This window comes from Daphnia carinata, chromosome 1 (assembly GCF_022539665.2).
Source record: "Daphnia carinata strain CSIRO-1 chromosome 1, CSIRO_AGI_Dcar_HiC_V3, whole genome shotgun sequence".
Classification (NCBI taxonomy): domain Eukaryota; kingdom Metazoa; phylum Arthropoda; class Branchiopoda; order Diplostraca; family Daphniidae; genus Daphnia; species Daphnia carinata.
This window is the reverse complement of record NC_081331.1, coordinates 11,394,814-11,422,668: the sequence shown is the minus strand read 5'-3', so window position 1 is coordinate 11,422,668 and position 27,855 is coordinate 11,394,814. Positions and strand designations below refer to the sequence as shown.

The window sequence follows — 27,855 nt, the reverse complement described above, 5'->3', positions numbered from 1 at the left end:
CTTTCTCCTGAGTGTTGAGCGCCAAGAAAAAAACAAAAAGAACAGGCGAGGCCGTATTCAAGAGACCGGCTAAAACAGAGCGAGCGTTCAGTCTGTAAGGATCTGGCCAGCCGAGCTGGCGATCACTTTTAAAGCTCCCTCACTCTTTTGCTCCTAGCGATAAAGCTTGGTCACGTATTATCATCGAATCAGTTATAGTTCACACAATGAGGGAGGGGTGAAAAATTGTTTTCGCATTGGAAATATCAACCGAACTACCATAAATATATTTCCGAAAGGTGAACAAGATAGGAAACTTACGGAGTGTGCGCGCTGGCGAATTACATTCAGTCTCCTAGTCGACCGGCTAGTCTCCTAGCCGACATGCGCTGGGAGATAATGCAGTGGTAAATAAACACTAAACATGTAACGCCTAAACACAATTATTTTTAACTTTCCCAAGATTGGTAATTCCCTTCCTATCCGCTATGCATGTAACAAACGCGGAAGAAAAAGGTCCGTTGACCGTTAATTGATCAAAAATCGCGAATGATATAAGCATCGATAGTTTAGCATCATCGATTTTTGTGATCCCATCCCCTTTTGGAAATTTTGTTTCGTCTGCTCAGCCGCAGAGAGAGAGAGAGACGGTCGGGCCACAAATATGGCGCATTGTTGTATGCTTTTCTGCCTAACTACTGGTAAGAATAAGCTGAATAAATTTTATCTGGTTATTAAGAAATTTTATTCTCAAGTGTGGCCTAGTATTCTCCCATATAGTTTGTCTTTGTTAGCCAGATATCGATTTAGCAAACGTCATGATTCAAGATTCGTGTATACGTGCTTTGTTGCAGGGCAAGCTGGGGTTTTCTCATTGACTGATTTTTTTTCGGTGAGGGTATGACGTCTGCCCTCGAAAGTGTATGGCTTGAGGCTTGTTATTATTCAGGATTTCTGAACAGAACAGAAAAACTTGTGAAGTGAACATTATGGTGTACTCCACCCTTTTCCGATCAGAGAATTTGTATTTTCAGGTCTTCATAACTGAATAAGCAGCAGTCAAGTGGGTGATGAATAATTTTTGCCTTTCGAAACCTCCCAGTAGGCAATTTTGCTCTGTATGGTGCAGCTGTTCTTGTTCAGTAAGAAAAACAAAAGGGTGAGGAGTGATCCTAGGATTCAATCAGTCTCAAAGAGCTAGTGAATCCTGAGTCAGACATGAGGGTGGAGCATTGCTGAGCAGAAAAGTGGCAGAGACAGTTTGAGTCTGAGCGGCGCGATCTCGTCGACTAAAAATAGGAACCGGTCGTGTGGCTTTTTATGTGTATACACATCTTCGGATTTCCCCCAACTCTATTGCACACGTAGAGTGATCGTTCGCAAGCACACCTTGAATCTGTTCTACTGGACGGCTTTCGCCACTGTTCTGATCGATCCAAACATCCCATCCTGGGCCATTTCTTCCTCCGGTCTGTTTTGTTGAAAGGAACGGGCTAGTACGTATTTCAAGGTTGAATATAGTAGGAAGTCGAGTCGACAAAGTTAGCCACTGAACTCTCTGGCCGATGCTGGAATTGGCGCCCGTCGTCTTTCAAATGATGTATTTATACCAACAGTCGAGTATCTAATTCAAACTATGTGTTTGCTTGCTTGCCTGCCTGCTTGCGTGAGAATGCGTGCGTGTTGTTGGCTATATGCCCGTTGGTGTGGAGCAGCACCGAACATGAACGTCTCGTTTTCTCTTTTGTCGTGATTGTTTGTTGAAGCTGATGACCGCGATCTGAAAATATCTCCTGGGGCGTCCCTTTCCTCGTCTCCGTTCCATTCTTCTTGTTTTTTGTCGCCATCCCCACCGTTTTATTGGTTTACGTATTTCGCATGATTTTATGTCTAGTTTTTTAGCAGCGATAACAAGCAATTCCTTCTATTCGTTTGCCCTTCAGCAGTACGACGGCCATACATCGTGTGTAAAAACAGTTGTTTATTGCAGTGGTCGAAGTTATAAATCAGTTGCAGCTGTTTAGTTTGACCGTTGTCCGGTACAGTATATACTACCATACAGCACCCGGCGTGACAATGCTCCATTGTCTATTTCATGTTACGCTTACCCCACGTCACTAGTAGTCCCGAATTGCCATCCCCGTTTGTGGGGGTATGACCGTCTTTTGATTGGTTTCCTTTCATATATTATTTTTTGTTTTCTAGTTCGGCGGAACCCAGTCCCTGCTTAGACGTAGCGGCGCTAGCTGTTGACGAGACAACCGTATCCGTCAGATCGGTCGCAGCTTCCACAACAGGGCTGGGCGGCATCAAAATCTCGGCCTTCTCCCTCCTAGTCAACGGTTTTTCGCAGTCGAGCAGCAGCGGTGGTGTTCTTGCTGGCCGACGCCCAGCTGCCGCAGCAACAACAACATCAGCCGTACGTTTGCATAGCACTAGCAGCTCGTCCAGTAGCACCAGCGACGACGACGCTGATCACAGCAGTGACGGGCGAAATAGCCAAAAAAGCCAAAGTGCGGCCAGTTTGGTGGAAACGCGCAAACCCAAGAGACCGAACCAACTCCAACTTCCATGTGTAGCCCGCCCTGCTAAGCAATCCAACGGACACATCACCATGGCCACGGAAGACCTACTCCAACCCGGACATGTCGTCAAGGAACGCTGGAAAGTGGTAAGTCCCTTTTTTATTTACAACTTTGCAATTTACATCAAGTACAAAAACGCGTTTAATTTAAATTATTCAAACGCTATGCATGGTTGGACGTACTGGAAGCCCTTTCGAAAGAACTCTAATTTATCATTCATCTCAATTTGCATTAGTTTAAGGCTTGTCGGAAAAAAAGGGGTTTGAATGACAATGAGGGTGGAAGGTTAGCCTACGCATGGTAATTTCGGGCCGACCTTCCGGTCTCGTTCCGTAATATTTTTTTCGTTTATAGACGAGACAGTGAGGGGAGGACAGCTTTACCAATAGCACGTGGCTTTCGTCGCCACCAACGTCTTGCGGCTATCCGCAGCCAGTTAAAATAAATTGGCACACACGCGACTCCTACACAACTGTCTGTGCTTAGTACGAAAAGTATTGCATCGACGTGCTGGTTTGAACTGGATCTCATAAGATCCCCTCAAAAAGATGTCATCCTATTTTTTTTTTTTTTTTTTTTTCACACTTTCAAAGAGAAAATCTGGTTCTACTTCTGAGCCATTGTTCGACGTGAAAAATGGACACGGCACGTGAGATGTCGAACTTGACCCAGTTTGCAAATCAGTTTTTGGCTCCACGCTTACTCTTTCGCGAGTCGTTTTTCCTAATTTCAGCTCCTTTATGTGTGTAGCCGTGTGCTAATGAGGTCACAAGGCCACCGGTAAATTCAGTCGTGTGGCGTGGCAATTAGCGTGACGCTTGATTGGAAGATGAGCGCAACATGTTACGTCGTGCATCAGGTTTTGAGGAGCTAGTCTTGTGTTTTTCATCTAGTCGGGAAGAAAGGCGTTGAAAAAGGGGTTACTCATCGAGTTCTTTTGTTTTTCTTTTTGATTGTATTTGTTCCGCACTAGTTGTGCTTCCATGCGCAAAAACTTGGCATTGACTCTCGAGTGCTGAACTCAATCCGATCTCTTCTTTATGTAGTGCTATCATGTCTTCTTAATCTACCTCGTTAGCAATCAGCTGACCTTATTATCATCTTATAAAGGACACTTGTTTGTTTCTATTGCGGAAGATAACATCAAGGGAATCATCATTCCAAATACTGTACATTACTAACGTTAGAAACACAAAAAAATTGTCCCACTAGTTTTGGGTTGATCGATACTTGTAAACCTGCGTGCGCCTGCGTCCTCCGTTTGTTTTGGCCGATCATCATTCGTTCAAGTCTGGATTTTTTTTTTGTCCTCGCCTTCTCGGTGTAATGAAAAAGTCGAAAATCGCATACACTCATTAGCGCTAATGAGGACGCGAGTACTACATAAAAACGGCAAAAATAGGATAAAAGATCCTGTGCCAGAATGTAGATGAAAGTTTGTCTTGAATCTGGCTACATAGCAGCTTGAGTACGTGTCACCGGGGAATCTACTTTTGGACTATTATGCGATAAAATTAGACGTGTGCAATTAATTCAAGCTTAATCGTTAACCGGATCAATTTCATTTCGCAGGTGCGCAAGATTGGCGGAGGCGGTTTCGGTGAGATCTACGAGGGAGTGGACTTGGTGACGCGTGAACTGGTCGCCCTGAAACTCGAGTCGGCCAAGCAACCGAAACAGGTCCTGAAAATGGAAGTGGCCGTCCTCAAGCGACTCCAAGGTACGTAAAACGGTATTGGCCGTCTGTTTGACTTCCTATCCTCGGTTTTTTTTTTGCCCTTCTTATTTTTAATTTACACGTCTTTTGTCTTCGTTTTCTCAAATTATGTATTCTCATTAGTTTAGACCACCCGGCTCCTTTCCGTCTATTGTACGTTAGGGCGGGCTGTTTTTATTTAATTTTTAACGACACGTTTTCTCGTCACGAAGGATAATAAGATCTTTTTGATGCGTCACGCGTTTCCTCCTTTGTTGTTCATCGTAATTACATTTTCCTGCGGTGCGATAGGTAAAGAGCACGTCTGCCGCTTCATCGGATGCGGCCGCAACGATCGGTTCAACTATGTCGTCATGCAGCTACAAGGTCGTAACCTGGCAGAGTTACGGCGTGCCCAGCCCAGAGGTGCATTTTCTTTATCGACCAGCCTCCGTCTGGGTTTGCAAATACTCAAAGCCATAGAAAGCATCCATGAAGTCGGATTTCTTCATCGCGATATCAAACCCGTAAGTGACGACCAGTTCAATCCAGTCAGGTGGTCAAACGTTAAATAATTTGACCCCGCATTTCTTCAAATTTGTTAGTCCAACTTCGCTATGGGTCGCGTGCAACACACGGGTCGTCGAGTATTTATGCTGGATTTTGGTCTGGCTCGTCAGTACACGACGGCCTCAGGAGACGTAAGGCCGGCCCGTTCAGCAGCCGGTTTCCGAGGAACCGTTCGTTACGCATCGATCAACGCCCATAAAAACAAAGTAACTAGATTATTCGAAGGAGGAGGTTTACTTTGTTATTTTTGCTTATACACATGAAATGATTGGTTAAACAGGAAATGGGCCGACATGATGACTTGTGGTCCCTTTTTTATATGCTGGTTGAATTCGTTAACGGCCAACTTCCGTGGAGGAAAATCAAAGATAAAGAACAGGTAATAAACCGATTACCACAAAGGATTCCTAAAAATAAATTTATTTTTTTTTTGAATCTAAAAAATGTGCTTTGGGGTTTCCAGGTGGGATTGATGAAAGAGCGTTATGATCACCGTTTGCTTTTGAAACACTTGCCATCAGACTTTAGGAGTTTCTTGGAACACATTCAGTCGCTTCAGTATGTCGATAAGCCAGATTATTTGGTAGGATGGACTTGAGTTTAGTGCCCTTTCGAGTGGATAACGGCCATTTTTTTTTTTTCATTTATAGATGCTTGCCGGAGTACTAGAACGTTGCATGAAACGTCGGGGCGTCCGCGATTGCGACCCGTATGATTGGGAGAAGCTTGCGGAGGCACCGCAATCAGTTACGACATCGTCTTCTTCAGCACCTGTGCCATCCAAGCAACAACAGCGCATTATTACTAATCCAGTCACGGCCAATGTAACGACCGAAAATCTCGGTGAAGATCCACTGGCGGCCAGTATCGGTTTGAATAATCAAGAGAACATGCATCCTGGCGAAATGGTAGTGACCGCCGTGGCAGCTGGGCCAACCATCGCGGATAGGAGAACTCCATTGCAAAACGCACAGATGGTTTCATCCGAGAAGGAAGGAGGAGCAAATGGCGATGGATCGAAATCACCGGCAACTGTAAATGGACAATCCGCACAAGTTAATGCCCAGGAGAAATCGCCCAAAAAACGAAAATTGGAAGGTGGAGCTGATGCTGCAGCGCCACCTCCTCTCACTCAAGAGAGGCAGCCGCGGAGGGCCCTTGTGGCGGAAGCAGCCACTCCTGATTCGCTGGTGGACACTGAAAACAGCCCAGATGCAGCTGCCCGGCAAGAATCGGGCACGGGGTTAGTGGAAACAGAAACAGGTTTTGCTCCGCTGGCCGTGTCGGCCTCGATGCCGACCGTTCTGGTCACTGCCAGATCGCCACGTAATTTCGTTCCATCGCACAGTGTCCCACAGTCGCCCAGCACCCCGGCTGACGTCGAAGTTACGGATGCACAAGTAACTTCGGCTATTCGGATGGCTGGCGGTATAGCTGGCCAACCTTGTAGTGGGATGGTGGGATCACCCTCTGGTGGAGGTGTCGACAAGGGCGTCCGCGGACGCACCAATCTCCGGCGCTTCCACAGCATGCACGCCCACAATCACAGCCCGGGAAGCAGTCGCGGAGTACGGATCAGCAAAGAGGTCAAGGATCGTGATAGAGAACGTGATAGGGATACGTCTTACACCCAATGTGCCGTAATGGACGATGATAACGTATCGGCCCTTCAGCAGATGACGCGAGCCGGTGGAGGTAAATTTATTATACACGTACTGGATTTTCTTAATTGATTCCACAAACAAAATCGGATGCTTTTGTTTACAACAGGATTGACTTTGGCATCTCAGTGGAAATCGCAATTTGACGATTCCGAAGAAACGGACGACGAACTGCAAGGCGAGCATTTACAGAGCCCCGAGCATTTGCCAGCATTGGCCCGGCTCGGTGTGGCTATGCTGCAACAGCAAATGTTCGGCTACGGCTCTGCTCCCACTTCGCCCATCATGTTGCGAGCAGTCAGTCCGAATCCCCAAGACGAGCACGCGTTGGCCATGGATTCAGCAGCGCAATATTTCAACGAACGATCGCAAAACAGTAATCAGAACAACAACAACAACACGTCTGGCCAAACGGCCATTTGCGTTGCTACATTGCCCAGGAGGTCGAAAAGACCACCGGAACGTCTAACTAGTGAAGATAATCAACTAGTTAAAGGCTCGACCCTCGACGGATTAGACGTTGAAGGAGCCAACACGATGCAAGCACTTTTGAATAGGTAAACAAAACTCTCTTCCAGTTGCATTCGTCGCCTTATAATTGTCATTTGTTTTAGCGAAGGGCTGCCACGAACCTGGAGTAATCCTCAATTGTCGTCACACATCCGCCCAGGTTTAGAACCGCCACGATTGCAACAGGCGGCTTTCGATGATTGTGTCTATGCTGTCGATATGATGAGGAATGTTGCCGTCAAGCAAGGTGCTGCTACACCAACGTCTACTACCAAAGAAAACGATCCTTTTGCTGATGAAATCGAAAGAAAATTTAGTTTACCAGCTAGGATGTTATGCCAAACAAGTGCTGCCATCTTACAGTCAAAATCGGATTCACAAAATGATTCTTCTCAAGCTCCTGCCATTGCCGGTCGGTTAGAAATCCGCATGGTGGAACAGCCTACATCTCGTCCTCCCGGAGACCAGACGACGGAGCTCTCTACTACCCCAGCTCTTTATGTAGCTACAGCGAGCGGCAATGAGACGTCTGCCGAGAGAAGTGCAGCTTCAGTATCTACCCATCAATCGGTAGCACATCCCGTAGTCCTTGCAGTCCCTATTGTCGAAGAAGCAACTGTTTTCTATGATGCCCAACCGACTGGAGATGAAGATACCTTTCGAACCGCCTTATTGGGTGGAACGATGAATGCTGGTGCATGCAAAACGGGACTGTCAGTTGGACTGGTAGAACCAGAAACTGAGCGGCTTGAAGTGAAATCGATCACTCAGGATGACGATAATGAATCACTTTCGCCTGAGAAAACCTCTCGGCTGTCGTCAGTTCCAGGTGCCAAATCGCCACAGCAACAACGTCGAATCGGCATAGTGGTGCCACCTGTCCCTCCACATTTGGAAACTCATGCTTTGGGCGATCTCGGTCTTTATCGAGATGGAACCAGAGAGGATCGCCATCGTAGCCAAGATGTAGAAGGAGAAACTGAAGAAGAGGACGATGATGACGATGACGATGAATGTGAAGAAGAAAAGAATAAGAATGACGGAGAAGAAGGTGATGCTGATGATGAAGAAGGAAATAAAAGAATTCGTCAAGATTATCAAGTCCTGAGCGAGCAGCTGGACGAGGAGAGTCGGAAAATTTCCGTCATCAACCTAAACGATTTAAGTGCCGCTTTTCAAGCATCGAGCCGGATGCGTACTCCTCGCCATTCTCCGCCACCTTCCGAATTGCCATCGCAACAGCCGGAACAACAGCGACGCTACTCGCAGGACGAGCGTTCGCAAGCAGTACGTCTTGTTTCGGGCTATTTGTCACAAATGACCTCATCTGCGGCCCAAACGGGTGGAGATGAGGAAGAAGCAAGTGGTGGAGATGCGACAGGTTCGGTCGGCAAAGGATCCCGTTACGATCGGGAAGATGAGACCTCGACTGGCCGTCGTAAGAGACAAGGAGTAGAAAAGTATGTCTCGGACAACTCTCAGCTCAATTTGCAATTCGAGCGAAGGCGATCTCATCGTCCTCAAAGTAGCGATATGACTGGGTTGATGGTGGTTCATCATTCGCCTACGCTACGCCATCGGAGCAGTCTCGCCACGGCTCCTGATACTGCCTACACGTCGCATCCGTCATATTTGGATACACGATCAAGGCAGTCTCCGCAGGTGCCATCTGTTGGTGGTTTAGCAGCTTTGAACAGCTCCTACGAAATCAGCCGGGTCCGTTCTTCGCCATCTCTGGTGCCGTCGACGAGTCGTTTCCCTTTTCACTACACCCCGCATCCCCCAACAGGCAATCCGCCCACTCTTCGCGAACTCGACGCCAGGTAAGACATTGATCTACTGGTGCGTAATATTTTTTTTACCTATTATTTTGCAATTGCAGGCTCCGCCGCTATCGCCCGGTCTCGTTTCGTGACGGCACCTCGTACAGCCGCCGCTAAACGCCGCATCTTATGATAATTTTCTTTTTTTTTCCGTATCGTCAAAAATGGCAGCTTTTCATCACGCAACTTACAAGTTCTAGATCACAGCACTGATGTCTGGGTTTTATTTATAGTTTCTAGTCTCTTTTTCATTCACGCTAGTCAATACCCTTACCCGCCCTACCCCAAATTCGAAATCGATATTGACGATTTTATTATCTAACGATGCATTTTTTTGAATCACCGAGCTTGTTTCGACTGGGCCGACTCTATTCCATTCGCCGGTTGTAGCCCCCTCCAAACCTTCGCAATATGGACTTTTATTATACATTTCTTGTTTAATTCATGACTTTATAATATGTTTTGTTTTTCTTTGTCCTCGAATTTATGCCAAGCGCGCGTTTAGAGGTACACTAGAAAAACATCAGCTGCTATGTGATAATAACATCACTTTTGCTGCTGTTAAAAAACACATCTATTGATTTATTTATTTTTGCATTTTATTTGACTCTCATTTCCATAAGTTTTGGTAACACTGTTCGCGTGCGTGTCAATCCCCCTATTGCCCAGAAGACATTTTATGTACTTCAACTGGTATTTGTGTTGTGGTCTTATTAGATTTCGGAATATCGTTTGTTTTGGTTTTTTTTTTCTCCCCCCTTTTTCCTTCGACTTAGTGTCAGCTATACATATTTACTTAACGGTGCTCTCCCATTCGCAAAAAATGATCTGTGACTTTTTCTGTTTGACATCCCCCCTCCGCTCGGCCGAAACCCTTCACTTCTGTTGTACTCAGTCAGCGCGGTGGGAAACCAAAAACCAAAAAATAAAAATACATTGTTTGAAGCTACAGAGTTTTCGGTATCTTGTAATAAAAGAAACACAGTTAAAAACACACTTCCATTACATAATCATCTGATGGTTATCACATGATGTTGACTAGATTATTCAGTTCTCGTCGGACTCGTTCAGGTACGTTTCTTCTTTGGAGGTAGGTAGATGGGTTTCCCATTGCACATTTTCAAGATCTCTTCATTTTCTTGGTAATTCAACATTTCTTTCTTTAGCAATCTTGGAGAAAATGCCAGTGCAACTAAAGTGATACCTGTAATTTGAAGCAAAGAAACTTATTTTTTTTTCTAAAAACTGCAAAGAAATGAGACATTACCATCTACCACAACTGGGAAGATTATATGAAAGTTGAATGCAGAGCTCTTGAATTTCAGGGCTTCAAGTGTCAGGTATATCATTTTCAACACTAAGTAATAAAAATAATCTAGTTACAGTTGCATAAAAAATATTTTGTACAAATGATTACAGAGTGAAAACATTGCCATTACTGCCATCCTGAAACAAGCAAAACAAACAAACAAAGCACAAAAAATATGGTAAAAAAGAGTAATAAATAAATGAATATGAAGTTGCTTTCAGAGGTAATATCATAATGTTTGCTTACGACCAGTGATGAATGCAAAATGCACTGAGTAAAAGAATAGTGCCATTTTGAATAGAATAAGCTATTAAGAGCCTTGCAGTTGAGGATGGTACAGGCACTGAAAACAATCAAAAGATGTTAACACTCCACACACATAGTTAAGCCTGTTAGTTAAAGTACATCTTTGATTGTCTTCATTGCTGATAGAGGAGTTTTGATTGCTGAAATAAGACCCTAAAAATACATCCTTATCAAGCCAGGAACGTAGAGCTTGAGCAAAATCTAAAAAGGCCACAAATGCCAGCCATCCTCTCAGAGTGTAAACTCCTCTATCTACTTTCATGTCAGATCACCCGGTATAGTGATGCTGTGCTTACGCGATGAACGAACTGTAGAAGGCGCTAAATTGTTTGTAACTGGACAAGGTGGTATAAGACCTCAATAACAACTGTCATTCGTTAGAGAGGATAGGAACCTGGTGGTAGCAGTGAAAGTAATTCCTTCCAGCTGATTTCATTAAGATTTACAGATGGCGTTGTTTTACTATTTTTTTTAAATTCGTGTACAGGAAAGAAAATTCTTGCTCTCCAGAAATAGTTTCATAGTCTGGATTTTTGTTCCTTTGTAATCTTTATATTACCATAGCCAAAATCCAGATGAATACATCAGCTACGCAAGAACAGTCTCAGAGTGAAGTATATTTACATTAGATTGTTGTGTGTTTCATACATTAATCATGTGAAGCATAACTCTAGCCAATACAAGCCCAAACTTGTATTATAATTCACCCCGGCTCGAAAAATCTCCGGATCGGTCGGGCTTCGGACGTCAATCCACATACCATCCTTCATGCCATTGCCAGGCCAAGGCGACCAAAAGGACCTTTGCATAGGGATCCTGTGCTTATTCCAACAGTAGTATTGGTAGTATAATTAACTTTTTCCATTCCTCCCACTATAAATGGTCAGTTTTGCATAATTTTTTGTATTTAGTCTAAAGAAAACAAATTGCAAGTAGACGAAACATACCAGTCTATGAGAGGAACTTTGCAATCCTGTCTTAGATCAGATGGCACACCTCGGCCTGCCACTTCTGCCCAGCAAGTAGCATTAGCGAACAAACAATGCATTCCCATTCAAGGTTCAGTGTCAAAGTTACAATTTGTAACAAAATCTGATGTTGAAGACTACATTATTGGAGATCAGGTATAATATTTACTTGTTGTGCCTTTTCTTTATTTATTTTCAATTGGTTCAATATCCAGGTGTTATATGCTCATTCAGCTGATCAATTTAATGTTCACTTTCCTTTTCGGCATGGTGATTTGAACATTCATTCTGGTGTGGGTGGATCTTTGAGTTCTATTCTTGCAGATCTGGAAACTATTTGGGGTCATTGTATTACAAACTTGCTAGAAATCCCCAAAACAGAATTGAAGGTACATTTTATAAATACATTCCCAGTTGATTAAAGCTTAATTGTATCTACAAAGCACTACAGGGCTGTGTTGGTTATTCCTGATATTTACAACCGACTCTACCTCAAAGAGTTGGTCAGCTTATTACTTAGTCACCTAGGATTTGGAGGCTGTTTTCTCTTACAAGATCACGTTGCCGCAACTTTTGGAGCTGGGCTTGGAGCTGCTTGCGTTGTTGACTTGGGCGATCAGAAGACATCAGTTTCGTGTGTCGAAGATGCACTTTCACAAAGAGCAACAAGAGTAAGCAATATTGATTTCCTAGTTTTTATTCATGTTGTTTTTCTATGATATCTTTGCGTTGCTTTGCGTTTCAGATTCGTTTAGACTATGGGGGATCTGACATCACACAAGCATTCTACTACTTAATACAGCGCGCAGGTTTCCCGTATAAAGAATGCCAACCACAACACCCACTAGACGGTGCACTATTGACAAGGATTAAAGAAGGATATTGTCATTTAAATCTCGTAAAAACAATTGTAATTACTGTATGTTAGCAGCATTTACTTCATAAGTTTCATCTAGGACTTCTGTGGTCTCAGAGACGTGAACTTCGTGGTTGAAAGGCCAGGAGTACCTACTCTTCGATACCACATCAAGGTAATAAGGTCTCTTTAATAAAAGAAAAGCCAGACTGAACCTGCTTTTTATTTTCAGATCGGTGATGAACTACTGCTAGGCCCTTTAGGACTTTTTAACACAGAAGTGTTCGCTCTGACTGGACAAGATAAACGGGGCCAAGGCCAGGCTAATGCCTCTGGCGATCCCGAGGATCCGCATGACGCAAATTACTTGCGAGAAACAAGCGTATGTTTCTGCGTTTTATATTGCTAAATATCCCAAGATGAAAATCATTAATAGAATATCTTGTTGTAGAGGAGGGCTCACAAAGAAGCCCTGGAAAATCAAAGCACTTCGACAGCTTCCATGGACCCAATTGACAACTCAACCAATGCTGGTGGTCAAGGCGAGGATGATCTCGTAGTTGATAGTTTAGCCGCAGATGCAGCGCCCGATGACCAACCCCAACAGCAACTGTTATACAGTCTGGACCAAGCCATTCTTCATTCTATTGAGCGCTGTTGTGAGTTGGCAAATTTTAATCGGCAAGAAATGCGTAACTTAACCTTTTGCTTTTGTGCTAGCTTCGGATGAAATGAAACGCCGAATGTATTCTTGCATTCTTCTCGTTGGAGGCGGAGCAAAATTTGAAGGATTATCGACGTGGCTGCACAATAGGCTGTTATTGCAAATCCCCTTCCTGTTTCGCCCTGAGCAAACCGAAATCATAGTTGGACCCAAAGAAATGGATCCTTCGATGGTAGCATGGAAAGGCGCGGCTATCATGTCCTGCCTAGAGTCTGCACAGGAATTGTGGATTCGGCCCACTGAATGGAAAAAAATTGGAGTAAGACTGTTAAGAGAAAGAGCCCCATTCTATTGGTAGAGTCATTCAGTACACAGTGCTAATCCTCTATCAATGTACTGGGTTTGAGCAGTTCAAATGCATTGTAATCCGATATTCAGCCATAAGGAATACCCACTGAAACGAAGTAATGGAATTCGTCTACGGGATTTGATTTTAGAAGATTTCAGGAGTAACATCATCAACAATTGTTGCAAAAATGATTACAATAGGAAAGACTTAAAATCGGAAGGCACAACGCCAATTCGGCTGTTACAATGAACTAGAACTTCACGATGTACAAGAGGTAATGAAAACGACTCGTGATCAAGACTATTTTCACTCGTGGCCTGGATATCAACACAAAAACTAGGCCTTATTGGAGACATCACGTGCAGAAGCTGTTTTGTTACCGTAGCTTTGTGAGATTTCGGAATATTCATAACGCAAAAGAAGGCCACCAGATTTTGTAGTTTCATGCAAAATTTGACGACGCGTTGAGTAAGAACACCAGCAGGCCATTTGAAAGGGGCCGCATCCGAAGGGGCAACCAATCCCAAACGGGTAAGTGCCGAGCATTGCTCGATAGAATCCAATAACTTTGCCAGAGGTACCATGTTACGCTGAAAGATGCTACTTGAAAAGCGGACTGAAGAAAATGTTTTATTTAAAACTTAAACACTTCCTAACGTACCTTAACGTATTTAGTTTCCGAGCATTGGGAAGCGCGACGCATAAGTGTTTCGTATAGCAACACAGAAGGGGCGATCCGAGATTCTTCAACCTTAGGCTCTCAAGGTGAATACATTCTCTTAATACCTTTGGAAACCATAGAACAAAAATATACGTTAAAAGTGAACTAGATTTTAAACTGAATAGATTTCTAAAAGAATACTATTACCTCTTCCAAAAATACCCCTTCAACAATATTAATGCTAACAAGAGTCAGTTTCCTAAGCAGTTTGCATTGCGTTATCTGAGCCAAATCTTCCCCATCAACGCGGAACGTTTCATTTAAGTCTGTAAAGACCCCAATTTCTAGTTCTTCTATTTGCAAACAACTTTTAAAGACTACTCCGAGGACAGACAAAGGTCTAATTGGGTTCGATTCAGCAGCATTATGAAATGGTTCGCCAAATTTACGCTTTCGGATTGGTCTCTCTCGTTTTTGATCTAAATCTCAAATTTTTCTTTAAGCCGCACAATTGTGTAAATGTTTTAGTATTACCAACTACCAATAAGGAAGGCTCAACGGAGAAAGCTTGGAGCCGAGTAAGGTTCTCCCAAGAGTTAGAATACCATTCTTCTCCCACAACTTTATTCTTCGTTTGTAACATGGCGTTGCCCCAGTCATCATATGCTGGAGGCGCTTTCAATTTCAGTGCCTTGAGATGAGGATGATTAAGACAAAAGTCTGAGAATCCCTAAAATAGTTAAAAATTAGTAATCCAACAACTATTTTGGGTTTACATATTTACTTGGTCAGAGTAGAAGCAGGAAATCAACCTAGCATTAGGGGCCTTCAACCCTTTTTTTATAAACACCGGGAAAGGTTCCCGTATACTCCTGATGCTTTCTAAATCTATGCTTTCTAGTGGGTCATTTATGTACCAGCCATCAGCCTTTAATTCATGATCGGTCAGATTTGCTGCGCGACTAGGTACATTTTTTTCGATCCACCAAACTTCAAACATTCCCCTTGGAATTCTGAAATGTTTAAACGTTAATGTACAGAACCTGTCGCTGATAACAGGACAGGGAGAAGCATCATTCCAGTGGTTTTTCAGATGTGTCATATCTGTTTTGAAAACGAGATACTCCTGGTATCTACGCTTCGACGACTGTTGGGGTATTCGCAACCCTCCACTGTCTTCTTCCATATTAACTACCACTAAAGAATTCAAAGTGAATTTTCCTTTCACATTACAGAATGGGTTGTCCATGTGAGTGCTTGGATCTTGTTCTTTTACTGGTATCAATGTAAGCTCCTTTAAGTTGTCACAGAAACTATGTTTAAATAAAAATTGGTACAGTATAGTGAAACTATCAGGTAGCTTGATTTTCCATGAATACCTTAAAAATATTGTTGCCTCTCTGAGAGATGAATGAAATAGAACTAACTCCAATTTAATGAGTTTCCGCATACTGTCACAGCAGTCCTTCAGACAAGTTTGCCGGAGAACCTCAACTGTGGATAGTTGTGAACTATTTCTTTTATCCTTTTGAGTTAACTTGAGGTCATCATCGGATAGTGTCATTGAAAGATTAGTAATTCTTTTACACTTTCCAAAAATATGTGCCAAATGTCCACAGTTAAGTTTTGTTTCTGAAATTTTAAGCACTTCTATATTTTCACATTTTTTAATGAAGTTTTGAAGAAAGAATGCAGGAATCCAATAACAATTGTTAAAGCTACATTCAGTTAGCTGGATAGGGTCAACAGTAAGGGACAGATATGCTTTGAAATCTTCAACTGAGATTCCTGTCCTCCAACAATTTTCAAACTGAAGCAATCTAAAAACAATGAAACTAAATTGAAAGATTCTGTTAACTAAAACAAAATTCTTACCTGAGAAAATTGCGTGAGACATATAAGATTCGTCTACAGGTTAATGAAAAATTTATAACGTCTTTTCCCGACAGAAGTTCCATAAGAAGGAGCAACAGTTCAGAAGGTAAACGTAGAATATCACACTTTTCGCCATTGGAATCCATAATACGTTTCTTCAAGAAAAAAGAGCTACGTTCTTGTGAGTTATATTATATATATATATCACAAACTGTTAGCTCTATTAATGTCTACTATAAGTCCCATACGGAGACAAAAACAATCGTTTTTAAGTGAACAATGATTAAATTTCCTATCACACGTGCATTTTCGCGGATGCGTCGTCTGCTCCTAATTGTGTTTACTTTGGCTTTGCATTGTGCAGCTGAAAAACGCGGGAAACGGCAACTAATAATCAGCCTGTTGGCTTCGGCTATCGCCTATGGGCTATGGGAACAGGAATACAGGTGCTTCTTTTGCATACGAGAAACAGATGTTACAGACTGATACTCATTGTCTTAGAATCACGTGGAAAAATATCGACTGAAACATTGGTATGAAAATATTTATTAAACGCACCTTCTCTTCTGGAGTTTTATACATTGTTGACAATTTCATTCAGATTTCAGAATCAGATTTGCCAAATTCCTTAAAAACCCACAAAATCGACTAGCAGACGAGAAAGCGGTTCCCTAAAGTTCGTTTCCCTAGCTTTAGTGGTCAGGGTAGTCTGCTCCTTTGTTTTTCCTTTGGGATATCGGGGATACCAAAACATGTTTCGGGCACAAATCGTTCTTATCAAAGTTATCAGTCATACATAGTGATCCCACCGACGTTACATTATTTTAAGTACGGTCCCAAAATGTGTGTACGTGATGTTGGAAGTGTTGTAAAAGTAGTGACGTATAGCCTAATTCTGATATTCAAATTCCGCTATAAACGCATCACTTCGAAGAAGATGCAAATATTTTTCTCGAGCTGTCATTTTTTGCGACTTGTTCGCCAGTTTATGATGAAAACTGATGCCGAAATCCATGAAGTACCGACCGCTTTGTTAAAAAGGATATTGCAGAAGCATGGCTGCTACAATGCTCATCTAGATTTAGGAAACATTTTGATTTTTGGTTCAGATTTTCTCCCCAAAGTTTTAAAACAGCCTAGTTGGTTACTTGTGCAAACACCACGTTGCACTGCCCGCTGGGTATGTGCAATAAGCCTTCCAATCAAGAAATTACATAATGGGTGTTTTGCCAGTAATCAACTGTATCACAACTTGTTTGTCACGAAACCTAAATCACCCATTCAAATATTTCCTGAAACTCTACAGCAGAATAGTATACCATCAGCTATCACTGCACGTGTTTCCTTGTTGAATTCCAGCCAAACCAGCAGTGACATTGTTGAAAAATTAAAAAAATTCTTTGATTCAAAAAAATATTTACAACCAGGTGATCTGTTTCAAGTTGACGAAGGTCTGCTGTTTAAAGTACATTCGGTTGACGCTGCGAAGTCGGTAAAAAAGAATATTGGATACTTCGTTGAAAACCAAAAATCGTCATTATTCCAGCTTGCCAGTATACCTTCGTTACAATTTTCTGTTACACAAAAGCTCAAGAAAATACCAACGGAATTGTCATTCGCAACTTTCGAGGAAATAAGAAATTGTACCATATCAAACCGACCTCCCAGCTTGTCTGGAGATTGCGATTTCGTACAGAAACTTATAACCCCTTTTATTGCACATGGCACATCTGATTTTACGAATCGTAACACCTGTCTTGCACTTCCTACATTCTTAATGACTGGATCTTCTGGGTCTGGCAAACGATTAGTTGTAAAATGCGTTGCGGATGCCTTGGGTCTAGAGTTCGTCGAAGTGTCCTGTCTTAGCCTTTTAGGCGAATCCAGTAAAGCTTCCGAATTACGTATTCGTAATGCTTTTGAAAACGCCCGTCAAGTTTCTCCAGCTATTTTATATTTCACAGATATTGAAGTAAGTGCTTGATTACCATCAGAGCATGTAAAGTTATGTTGATCATTTTTTTTTTAAGGTTATTGGTAAAAGTCGTGAGGGAAGTGTTTCGGATTTCCGAATCTTGCGATTCTTCGTCTCGGAAATCAACCAACTTCAGATGAATTTAACGGCAGATTCACAGTCTCCGCTGTTTATCATTGGAAGCTGTCGAGATAGGAATAAATGCTCCCCGGATGTGTGTAGTGCCTTACTTCATAAAATCAAGATTGCTAGTCTGAGCGACGATCAGCGGATTACTACATTCCGGTGGCTTCTTGAAGAAAAATCTCTTCTAATCAATACACCTTTGGAAGATCTCGCACGAAGAATGCACGGATTCCTCTTAGGTTATACTTGTTGAAACATTTACACTTACATTTACAACAAATATGTCTACCGAATTTGCAAGATTCGTACCAGCAGACTTTGGTTTTAAAATTTTTATTATTATTTTTAAACTTTTGAATGCTAGGAGATTTGAATGCCGTCATTTCGATTGCTACAAGGTAACTAAATTTTGCAATAGACTAATTCCACATTTGTCATACTATTTTAATTTATCCAGGCATGCTGCGTTCAGGATAGATAATGCAATATCCGATGTGGCCTTGATTCCATCGTCTTCCATTGGCCATGCCATAGGTAGTTTTCCCATATCCGTATAGCAGTTCAAAGTCTTGTACAGAAAAAAATGCCTATTGCTTCACTTAAGATTGTGTCCGCCATTGGCAAAGCAAAAACATGAACGCTCCAACTATTCCCGAAGTCCGGTGGGAGGATGTCGGTGGATTGCAGCACATAATCAACGAGTTACTGGACACTATTCAACTTCCTCTAAAATTCCCTAGTCTTATTGAAAACGGACTAAAGCGATCAGGTTCTTTAAAAAAAAAACTAAAAGAAAAAGTTGTAAAAAACTATTAAAGGCAACGATGAATATTTAAAACTGCTTTAGGTATTCTGCTTTATGGACCTCCTGGAACGGGAAAAACTTTGTTAGCGAAAGGTATAAACATATTTAAGATAACATAGATTATTTTAGTTCGTAATTTTTGCAATGCACTTTCAAACATTTAAGCTGTGGCTACCGAGTGCAATTTGCACTTTTTGAGTGTCAAAGGTCCAGAACTGCTCAACATGTACGTTGGTCAAAGCGAAGAGAACGTGCGTAATGTTTTTCAAGCAGCCCGCCAAGCTTCGCCATGTTTAATCTTCTTCGACGAGTTGGATTCACTTGCTCCTAACCGTGGGCGTAGCGGAGACTCAGGAGGTGTTATGGATAGGTGATTCTGTTCGCCTGCCTAGGAATGTTCCGTTTTTACTGTCTAATGTATATTGTTCTTTCCCAGGGTTGTGTCACAGTTATTGGCCGAGCTAGACGGGATAAACAAATCGGCCGTGGTTTTTGTGATAGGTGCGACTAATCGACCCGATTTGATTGATCCTGCTCTGCTTAGACCTGGAAGGTTTGTTAATCTTGAATTTCTATCGCGTTTCTTTTCTGCAATATATATAATGCGCATGTATTTATAGGTTTGATAAACTTCTCTTTCTAAGCGTTAACGACTCCAAGGAATATCAGCTTTCAGTTTTGAAAGCCCTTACAAGAAAGTAGGTCAAAAGCTCATGGCACTGCCACAGACCATTTCGTGTCTAATGAGAATAACCGAAAAATTTTGTCTGAAAGATTTCAGTTACATCCGCTGGTTGATCTGGAAAAATTTGTTCTTGAGCTTCCGAAATATTTAACTGGAGCCGATTTATATTCCCTTTGCTCTACTGCAATGCTGAAAAGTGTGGAAAGGAATATCCAACTCCTAGAAGAAGGTGGTGTAGTTCTGTCCGTATTTTTTTGTAGCGACCGTGTCTGTAAACTATTCCGATTATTTTCCCATTCCAACCCCAAATCTTTTTTGGCCCTCATTCCAGGTCGTGTGATATCCGCAGCAGATAGAATGCTATCCGCAATTGATTTCCAGGCAGCTGCTGATCAATTGGTTCCTTCCGTATCTGCAAAAGATCTGTCTTCCTACAGAGAACTAGAACGCAAGATTAACCAGCCATCGTAGCGTTTGTTTTTTGTTCAAATTAGACCATTCTATAACTTCTGTTATTAAGTAAGAGTATAAAATACTTTTGTTAACTTCCCGGCAGGGACTCTATCAAAGTCGATAACGTATACGGTATTTTTTACCGTAGGGAACTTTTGAAAGAGTTATTTTGCCTTTCAGAAGTTGCAAAAACCATTTAATTGTGTGAAAAATTTTCAGTACAAAATTGTTGAAAACAAAGTCTGCAAATATTCACAGAAACTTGTATGCTTGACTATGTGGGTATTCACACGTTTGACACCTCACAAATTTGTAGCAGTTTTCTTACCGCTTTATTTTCCGATTAAAATGTTTTGATTATTATCAGTAACTCTTATGGGAACTGATTCCCAAATCGAAGTCCACTTTCTACAGCTTCATCCCACCCATTCCTATTTCTTTTACTTTTTCCACTGATTGGCAATGGTGGAGAGGTACTACTGTCGTAGTACCTCAAACAGAATTCCACTTTCCACTGGTTTTTCCACTCATTTCAATTCTGTATTAGTTACCAAACAGTGGAAAGTGGAGCTCGGTTTGGGGTATTAGGCCCCTCTGGCAATTTAGTTTTAGGCGCAGGGGGTATTGCGCGCTTGCTGGCCGTCATTATAGTAGGCCATGGTTTAGTAGCGTGGATGGAGAATAACGCGTGGCTGGAGGAACAATTGAAAAATGGATAAGATAATACAACAAAAGGATGGTAAGTATAAACATTATTATATTTGTTTTGAATTATTAATTATTGTTTATAAGATCAAATTATGGACCTGCAGGCTCAATTATTGCAACAGCACAAAATATTAGATAACAGCAAAGCTAAGGATGGTAAGGCCTAATACATAATGATTCTATTTATTTGCTTTTATTCATTTGTGTTTTGTAGCTCAAAGTTTGAGTCTACAAGCTCAGCTAGGGGAAAAGAACAAATTGGAACGGAACAGTTTCCAAACAGTGAAGGAGGTTTTTCAAAACTCATCCCTAACTGAATGTGAGGATGGGTTGGCATTAGGCGAACACAGCCAGGTACCTAAACTTTTCAAATAAGAATTCAAAATAAGTATAGAATTTTAACAAACAATTATTTATTGTTTAGTTATTCAGTCCACCACCTGACAGTGTGTTAAATTTAAATTCTGTTAGTGCTGCACTAAAAGAATCGTTAGTAATAAGCCCATGCAGTGAAGGAACTGAACAATTGTGGGACCGTATTTGGGCTGAAAATGGGTGTGGTATGGAAACCAAGATATAGCACAAGTTCAACATGAAACATGGATTAGGTACTTTTCGGTTTTATGTCTATTGAAAAAGTATTTTTAATGCTATTATTTTGCATTCACAGAATTTAACGGGGGATCAAATCAAGTCTGGAAGTGTTACAGGATGGAAGAGTCAGCCTACAGATGAAAAAACACAGAGTGCATTACCATTAAGGTGTGAGGTAAATTAATAGAGTAATGCAAATTGCCTAATGAGAAGTACCATCTTGTGTTAATAAATCCAGTACAACAGCAATCCTTTATAGTTTTGTCACAGCTAGAAACCTCAAATAATTCTGCTTCTCTGTCTAAAGAACAACTTGTCCTTTATGTTCAGAGTGTTGGGGAAACTGGGTACTTAAATGGCCCTAAAGATGTTTTAATTTTGCTGCCATTGCAGAGATGAACATCATACATGGACTCTTTAGGTATGAAAGGATTTTTCTTCAAATAATTTTGAATTTATGACGAAGAATTTCTCCTCCTTTTTGCCAACGAGGTCTTATCTACCAAAAAAAATTTTATCCAATAGGAAAGGATTTTCATGTACTGGGAACACAACTATCAACAATGCAACATTGTACAGGTGCTAGTTTATCATTCAAGAGCCTTATACAATGATGTTAATCTGCAATTTGTATGTCCTTCCCCAAGCTTCCACAAGAAGTTGAATCTATGAGTCATATAAGTTACATGATCAACAATTGATATGCTTAATGGTGTTGTTTTTCTTTTCTCAGTGTAGGTTAATAGTAACATTGGATCTGAAAAAATTCTTGGTTGGGGCATGACACTGGATAAATTGTAATGATTGGATGGATGACATGATATTTCTATACTTCATTCGAATTCCCGAGACGGTATTTTATATTTAAAACATTGAAGTGCATATCTGGGCTCCCTTCCTTTCCGTAGCCCCGTTTCCCCTTGACTCGTAATAAGCCCGTAGGGGGTCATGCCCCTACTGTACGGTATATATAAAAACAACATATACCGAGGTTTGGAGGGCTCTGGCCGGAAAGGGGACGTGGGGTGCCGCTTAGTCCGATGATGTGTTCACGGAGGGCGATGTGGCTACCCACAAATCCGAACTAAAGGTTAATCGCTCCTGTAAAAATGTTCCAAATCTTCAGCTCTTCTTCCGGCTTCTCTTAGCCAATCACCGGGTAATCTCCCCGGTGGGTCAACAAGGCAGTGTCTCCCCCTGCCTGGGTTGACGGCAACTTTTGAAAGGGCTATTGTGCCTTTTTAAAGTTGCAAAAATAATTGTAATGTGCAGAGAATTGTCAATAAATTTTATTTATAAAATTTTTTGGCAAATTGTTTTATAATTATCATCATATAAATGGTTTCTTTCACTGTCTGTTTTCACACATTACATTTATCATCTTTTTTTTATTTAGCTTTCTCAATTCTCCTTTATTGTTTATGCCACGTTTAATGGTAAGCATTGTTTCCTGTAAGCACAGTTTATCTGTAAGCATTCAATTATCCAGGGATCGAACCCTAGATGTTCGGCATTCCGCGCCGATGCTTTACCAATGAGCCATGAATCATATGATGTCAAGTTGGGTTTTTTCTAGTCACTTGCGGACTTAAATTTACACTTTGAATAAAACTGAAATGCAATACTGCAATATTATTTTCTCCATTTACATGTAGATTTTCATACATCTAGTAAGGTTTGAACCTAGGGTAACAGTTATCGCAGCTGAATGCTCTACCACAGAGCTATGGACCTTATAAAAGCAATACAAAGATAAACATATAGTTGTGAAAGACTGCATAAACATCCTAGACGATAACATATGATATGCGATAATAAGAAATTTAGATATATCTCGTGGCTCAATGTTAGAGCATCGGCGTTGCACGCTGAATGTCTGAGGATCGATTCCCATGCCAGTAAAACAATATACAAATACAAAATTACTTCAGAAAATATCAAGGTATTACACATTGTTCCTTATCTAAATTCATGAATTCAAAAAGTGTAATAAATAATAATTGAATATTTACAGATAAACGATACAACGGTGGCAAAAACAATAAAATTGAATTGCGCAAGCTGAAGAAAAAAAAAAGGTGATAAATGTAATGTGTGAACACAGACAACGAAGGAAACAAAATTTGCCAAAAAAATTTTATTAAAAAAAATTTATCGACAATTCTCTGCACATTACAATTATTTTTGCAACTTTAAAAAGGCACAATAGCCCTTTCAAAAGTTGCCGTCAACCCAGGCAGGGGGAGACACTGCCTTGTTGACCCACCGGGGAGATTACCCGGTGATTGGCTAAGAGAAGCCGGAAGAAGAGCTGAAGATTTGGAACATTTTTACAGGAGCGATTAACCTTTAGTTCGGATTTGTGGGCAGCCACGTCACCCTCCGTGAACACATCATCGGACGAAGCGGCACCCCACGTCCCCTTTCCGGCCAGAGCCCTCCAAACCTCGGTATATGTTGTTTTTATATATACCGTACAGTAGGGGCATGACCCCCTACGGGCTTATTATGAGTCAAGGGGAAACGGGGCTTCAGAAAAGAAGGGAGCCCAGATATGCACTTCAATTTTTTAAATATCAAATACCGTCTGGGGAATCCGAATTAAGTATAGCAATGTCATGTCATCCATCCAATCAATACAATTTATTCAGTGTCTTGCCCCAACCAAGAATCTTTTCAGATCCAATGTTACTATTAACCTATATTGAGAAAAGAAAAACAACACCATTAAACACATCAATTGTTGATCATGGAACTTACATGACTCATAGATTCAACTTCTGGTGGAAGCTTGGGAAAGGAGATACAAATTGCAGATTAACTTCATTGTATAAGGCTCTTGAATGATAAACTAGCACCTGTACAATGTTGCATTGTTGATAGTTGTGTTCCCAGTACATGAAAATCCTTTCCTATTGGATAAAATTTTTTTTGGTAGATAAGACCTTGTTGGCAAAAAGGAGGAGAAATTCTTCGTCATAAATTCAAAATTATTTGAAGAAAAATCCTTTCATACCTAAAGAGTCCATGTATGATGTTCATCTCTGCAATAGCAGCAAAATTAAAACATCTTTAGGGCCATTTAAGTACCCAGTTTCCCCAACACTCTGAACATAAAGGACAAGTTGTTCTTTAGACAGAGAAGCAGAATTATTTGAGGCTTCTAGCTGTGACAGAACTATAAAGGATTGCTGTTGTACTGGATTCATTAACACAAGATGGTACTTCTCATTAGGCAATTTGCATTACTCTATTAATTTACCTCACACCTTACGGTAATGCACTCTCAGTGTTTTTTCATCTGTAGGCTCACTCTTCCATCCTGTAACACTTCCAGACTTGATTTGATCCCCCGTTAAAATCTGTGAATGCAAAATAATAGCATTAAAAATACTTTTTCGATAGACAAAAAACCGAAAAGTACCTAATCCATGTTTCATGTTGAACTTGTGCCATTTCTGGGCTTCTGTACCACACCCATTTTCGGCCCAAATACGTTCCCACAATTGTTCAGTTCCTTCACTGCATGAGCTTATTACTAATGATTCTTTTAGTGCAGCACTAACAGAATTTAAATTTAACACACTGTCATGTGGTGGACTGAATAACTAAGCAATAAACAACTGTTTTTTTTTAAATTCTATACTTATTTTGAATTCTTATTTGAAAAGTTTAGGTACCTGGCTGTGTTCGCCTAATGCCAACTCATCCTCACGTTCAGTTAGAGATGAGTTTTGAAAAACCTCCTTCACTGTTTGGAAACTGTTCCGTTCCAATTTGTTCTTTTCCCCTAGCTGAGCTTGAAGACTCAAAATTTGAGCTACAAAACACGAATGAATAAAAGCAAATAAATAGAATCATTACGTGTTAGGCCTACGATCCTTAGCTTTGTTATCTAATATTTTGTGTTGTTCCAATAACTGGGCCTGCAGCTTCATAATTTGATCTAATAAGCAATAATTAATAATTGAAAACCAATATAATAATGTTTATACTTACCATTTTTTTGTTTTATTATCTTATCCATTTTTCAATTGTTCCTACAGCCACGCGTTGTTCTCCAGCCACGCTACTCAATTAACTGCTAATGGGATACAATTAACTCAAATTGCTTACATGCCTGTAATAACGAAACCGACTGATAGATGGCTAGGGTAGAAAAAAGAGAAAAAAGTGCGATTTTTTTTTTTTTCATGTAAAACGGATTGCCATATACCTGTGGCAATCCGTTTTACCCAAAATAAATAATAAAAAATATTGGCCTCGCCATCTAACGGTCACGTTTCTAATTAATTCTCTACATACACTGACCGAAAAAATTTTTAAGCCCGACTAAATAAGTCCGACTAAATAAGCCCGACTTTTCTCGGTCGGGCTTAATTTTTTTTCCTGAAAAAGCTGACACTCATCGGAATTGGTTTAATATCACAGGGTATACTCAAAATTAAATGCTGATTCTGAATAAATTGCAATTTTTTTTATGAAGTTAATTGTTTTTGAAATACACCGAGTACTTGACGCAATGCTAGCGCGCCAGTACGCTACCGCCACGCAATCCTCTGGCACAGCTGGCTGATGCTCAACCATTAAGCCGCAAATCATACATATTTGCTCACTATTCTTCCTTATCACTAGAAGGGAATTTTAGTACACTAGTAATATTATTGATTGAAAGTAAATTAAAATCCACATACCATCAGCGGACTTAATACAACATTTTCCATATGTGACTCGAACTCTTGGCTTTCGATTCTCGTAGTCAGAAGTTCTACCTCAGAGTTATTAGTATTACGTAATTCCCGACTGGTTAACAAATGGTTTCGCAAGCGTAAAAAATATCGCAGACAATTCCATCGGGATCTTTTCATTTTATCATACAATATCTTTGTGGTAAAGCCCCGACAGCCAAAAATGAAGGTCATGGTTTCGTATGCAAACTGAGATGAAAAGTCAATGTTTTATGCAGAGTGTGCATCATTAAAAAATAGTTTTTGTCTTCATACACTAGAAGCATTAATTAAGGTTCAACTACTACTATATATTTTTGTACAATTATAACAAATGTACAATTATTACAAGTTTCCTTCTAGCGATAAAGGTATGCTGTTAGCGATCTTCAGTAAGAATGGCACAAGAACATATTTTGTTAATTATTTGTCATACAGTTGCTAATACCTTATTATGCATCCTACTTGCACTGTCTGTTGGTTCTCACAAATCTCACATATGGGTTCTTTTACTCGCATTCCCTAGAAATAATTCTTTTTAATAACACATATGATTGGTACTAATGCAGTGTTACAATACTATTTACTTGTCATGCATTCTTCTTTTTGAAAAATTTCAAGATCAATTACAGCTGCACAACTTCTGAATTACAATAGGTTGGATTTCATATGTTGACAACATCAATACTGAAATTTATCTTCTAGATCACAGATGTATTAATCAGCTAAAAAAGATATAAATGTTTTATTGTTGTGCCATGAAATATTGTGAAATAAATAAGTATCTCGTCTAAACTTATATAATACATAACATAGTAGAAAGATTGGGTAAAACTTATGTTCTCCTGATATTCAGTTTCACAATACTGTTCTTTAACCATCAAATGTTTATTTTTTATATCTTTTTTTTGTTTGTTTGTTTTTTTCCCTGAAATTTGTAACGCAAAAACAAGCTCACTGTTTACTGATAAACACTAGAGGTTAGCTGAGAGCCATGGCCTACTATAATAACGGCCAGCAAGCGCTCAATACCCCCTGCGCCTAAAACTGAATTGCCAGAGGGGCCTAATACCTCAAATCGAAGTCCACTTTCTACAGCTTCATCCCACCCATTCCTATTTCTTTTACTTTTTCCACTGATTGGCAATGGTGGAGAGGTACTACTGTCGTAGTACCTCAAACAGAATTGCACTTTCCACTGGTTTTTCCTCTCATTTCAATTCTGGTATTAGTTACCAAACAGTGGAAAGTGGAGCTCGGTTTGGGGTATTAGGCCCCTCTGGCAATTAAGTTTTAGGCGCAGGGGGTATTGCGCGCTTGCTGGCCGTTATTATAGTAGGCCATGCTGAGAGCAGAACATAAGAGGGTTCTCTAAAAGTCCGCAACGAACGCCACGAGTAATGCTACCCATATCTGCATTGTATTATGGCAATCCGTTTTGCTCACCGAATGTCTGCTGTAGCGTACTAGCGCGCTAGCATTGCGTCAAATACTCGGTGTATATAAAAAACGATGAACTTTATAACAAAAATAGCAATTTTCCCGGAAACAGCATTCAATTTTGAGTATATCCTGTGATGTTCAACCAATTCCGATGAGTGTTAGTTTTTGCAGAAAAAAAATTTAAGCCCGACTAAATAGGCCCGGGATAATGATATAAGAAAAGTCGGGCTTATTTAGTCGGGCTTAAAATTTTTTTCTAAAACTGAATATCCCCTGAAACGATATTTTGCTAATTGCGATTTGCTTAAGACGTGTATGAAGTCTTATTCTAAAGCTATTAGCTATTATTTTCAAAGCTTTTACATTACCATAGCTAACATGTTCGCCATTAAAAATAAATTGAGATACAAAGTTTCCTTAGTTGTTGCGGGTCACGGTGTCCGTTGATTAGATAACTTCCCGAAAGGTCTTTGGGTATGTTTACGCAATAACAACGTATCATCAGCCGGAGCGTTCGAATGTTAAAC

The 27,855-nt window shown here is 40.7% G+C and overlaps 6 protein-coding genes and 1 long non-coding RNA gene across 9 annotated transcripts; 4 read left to right on the top strand and 3 right to left on the bottom strand.

Annotated features, from left to right (window-relative positions):
- Positions 1 to 102: 102 nt before the first annotated feature.
- Positions 103 to 9,773, top strand: LOC130693836 (tau-tubulin kinase homolog Asator-like). Of its 2 annotated transcripts, none has more exons than XM_057517063.2 (11): positions 103 to 386; positions 2,185 to 2,650; positions 4,137 to 4,284; positions 4,573 to 4,787; positions 4,866 to 5,036; positions 5,111 to 5,209; positions 5,294 to 5,413; positions 5,481 to 6,525; positions 6,601 to 7,048; positions 7,106 to 8,824; positions 8,884 to 9,773. In XM_057517063.2, exons 1-11 carry the CDS (start codon positions 364 to 366, stop codon positions 8,939 to 8,941), a joined length of 4,512 nt encoding a protein of 1,503 aa, XP_057373046.1. In that variant the 5' UTR covers positions 103 to 363; the 3' UTR covers positions 8,942 to 9,773. The 2 variants fall into 2 exon arrangements, with proteins under 2 accessions (XP_057373046.1, XP_057373054.1); XM_057517071.2 differs by lacking the exon at positions 103 to 386 and adding an exon at positions 1,455 to 1,475.
- Positions 9,774 to 9,780: 7 nt separating this feature from the next.
- On the bottom strand, positions 9,781 to 10,804 carry LOC130694375 (uncharacterized). Its single transcript, XM_057517447.2, has 5 exons — positions 10,539 to 10,804; positions 10,380 to 10,476; positions 10,242 to 10,270; positions 10,092 to 10,181; positions 9,781 to 10,028 (listed from the first exon to the last, which is right to left on the bottom strand). The coding sequence occupies exons 1-5, from the start codon at positions 10,699 to 10,701 to the stop codon at positions 9,892 to 9,894; spliced, it is 516 nt and encodes a 171-aa protein (XP_057373430.1). The 5' UTR covers positions 10,702 to 10,804; the 3' UTR covers positions 9,781 to 9,891.
- A 96-nt stretch (positions 10,805 to 10,900) lies between these two features.
- LOC130694097 (actin-related protein 8-like) lies at positions 10,901 to 13,343 on the top strand. The gene is made up of 10 exons (XM_057517261.2): positions 10,901 to 11,053; positions 11,114 to 11,281; positions 11,351 to 11,563; positions 11,623 to 11,796; positions 11,851 to 12,078; positions 12,153 to 12,305; positions 12,364 to 12,438; positions 12,496 to 12,645; positions 12,715 to 12,922; positions 12,984 to 13,343. Exons 1-10 carry the CDS (start codon positions 11,015 to 11,017, stop codon positions 13,283 to 13,285), a joined length of 1,710 nt encoding a protein of 569 aa, XP_057373244.1. The 5' UTR covers positions 10,901 to 11,014; the 3' UTR covers positions 13,286 to 13,343.
- On the bottom strand, positions 13,329 to 16,060 carry LOC130694049 (uncharacterized). 2 transcript variants are annotated; one of them, XM_057517196.2, is made up of 7 exons: positions 15,813 to 16,060; positions 15,317 to 15,757; positions 14,722 to 15,250; positions 14,472 to 14,667; positions 14,145 to 14,416; positions 13,938 to 14,062; positions 13,329 to 13,876 (listed from the first exon to the last, which is right to left on the bottom strand). In XM_057517196.2, exons 1-7 carry the CDS (start codon positions 15,956 to 15,958, stop codon positions 13,468 to 13,470), a joined length of 2,118 nt encoding a protein of 705 aa, XP_057373179.1. In that variant the 5' UTR covers positions 15,959 to 16,060; the 3' UTR covers positions 13,329 to 13,467. The 2 variants fall into 2 exon arrangements, with proteins under 2 accessions (XP_057373179.1, XP_057373198.1); XM_057517215.2 differs by lacking the exon at positions 15,813 to 16,060 and having other exon boundaries at positions 15,317 to 15,525; positions 15,600 to 15,763.
- Positions 16,061 to 16,530: 470 nt separating this feature from the next.
- LOC130694070 (peroxisomal ATPase PEX6-like) lies at positions 16,531 to 20,173 on the top strand. The gene is made up of 11 exons (XM_059495677.1): positions 16,531 to 17,784; positions 17,843 to 18,152; positions 18,278 to 18,311; positions 18,371 to 18,447; positions 18,518 to 18,682; positions 18,761 to 18,811; positions 18,884 to 19,088; positions 19,155 to 19,271; positions 19,339 to 19,416; positions 19,493 to 19,632; positions 19,735 to 20,173. Exons 1-11 carry the CDS (start codon positions 16,654 to 16,656, stop codon positions 19,872 to 19,874), a joined length of 2,448 nt encoding a protein of 815 aa, XP_059351660.1. The 5' UTR covers positions 16,531 to 16,653; the 3' UTR covers positions 19,875 to 20,173.
- A 338-nt stretch (positions 20,174 to 20,511) lies between these two features.
- LOC130694422 (uncharacterized) lies at positions 20,512 to 21,490 on the top strand. The gene is made up of 5 exons (XM_057517506.2): positions 20,512 to 20,595; positions 20,649 to 20,720; positions 20,779 to 20,918; positions 20,989 to 21,172; positions 21,235 to 21,490. Exons 1-4 carry the CDS (start codon positions 20,568 to 20,570, stop codon positions 21,142 to 21,144), a joined length of 396 nt encoding a protein of 131 aa, XP_057373489.1. The 5' UTR covers positions 20,512 to 20,567; the 3' UTR covers positions 21,145 to 21,172; positions 21,235 to 21,490.
- A 2,535-nt stretch (positions 21,491 to 24,025) lies between these two features.
- On the bottom strand, positions 24,026 to 24,681 carry LOC132088126 (uncharacterized). The gene is made up of 3 exons (XR_009421365.1): positions 24,583 to 24,681; positions 24,175 to 24,520; positions 24,026 to 24,103 (listed from the first exon to the last, which is right to left on the bottom strand). It is a non-coding gene; the product is annotated as an uncharacterized LOC132088126 (long non-coding RNA).
- Between the last annotated feature and the right edge of the window lie 3,174 nt (positions 24,682 to 27,855).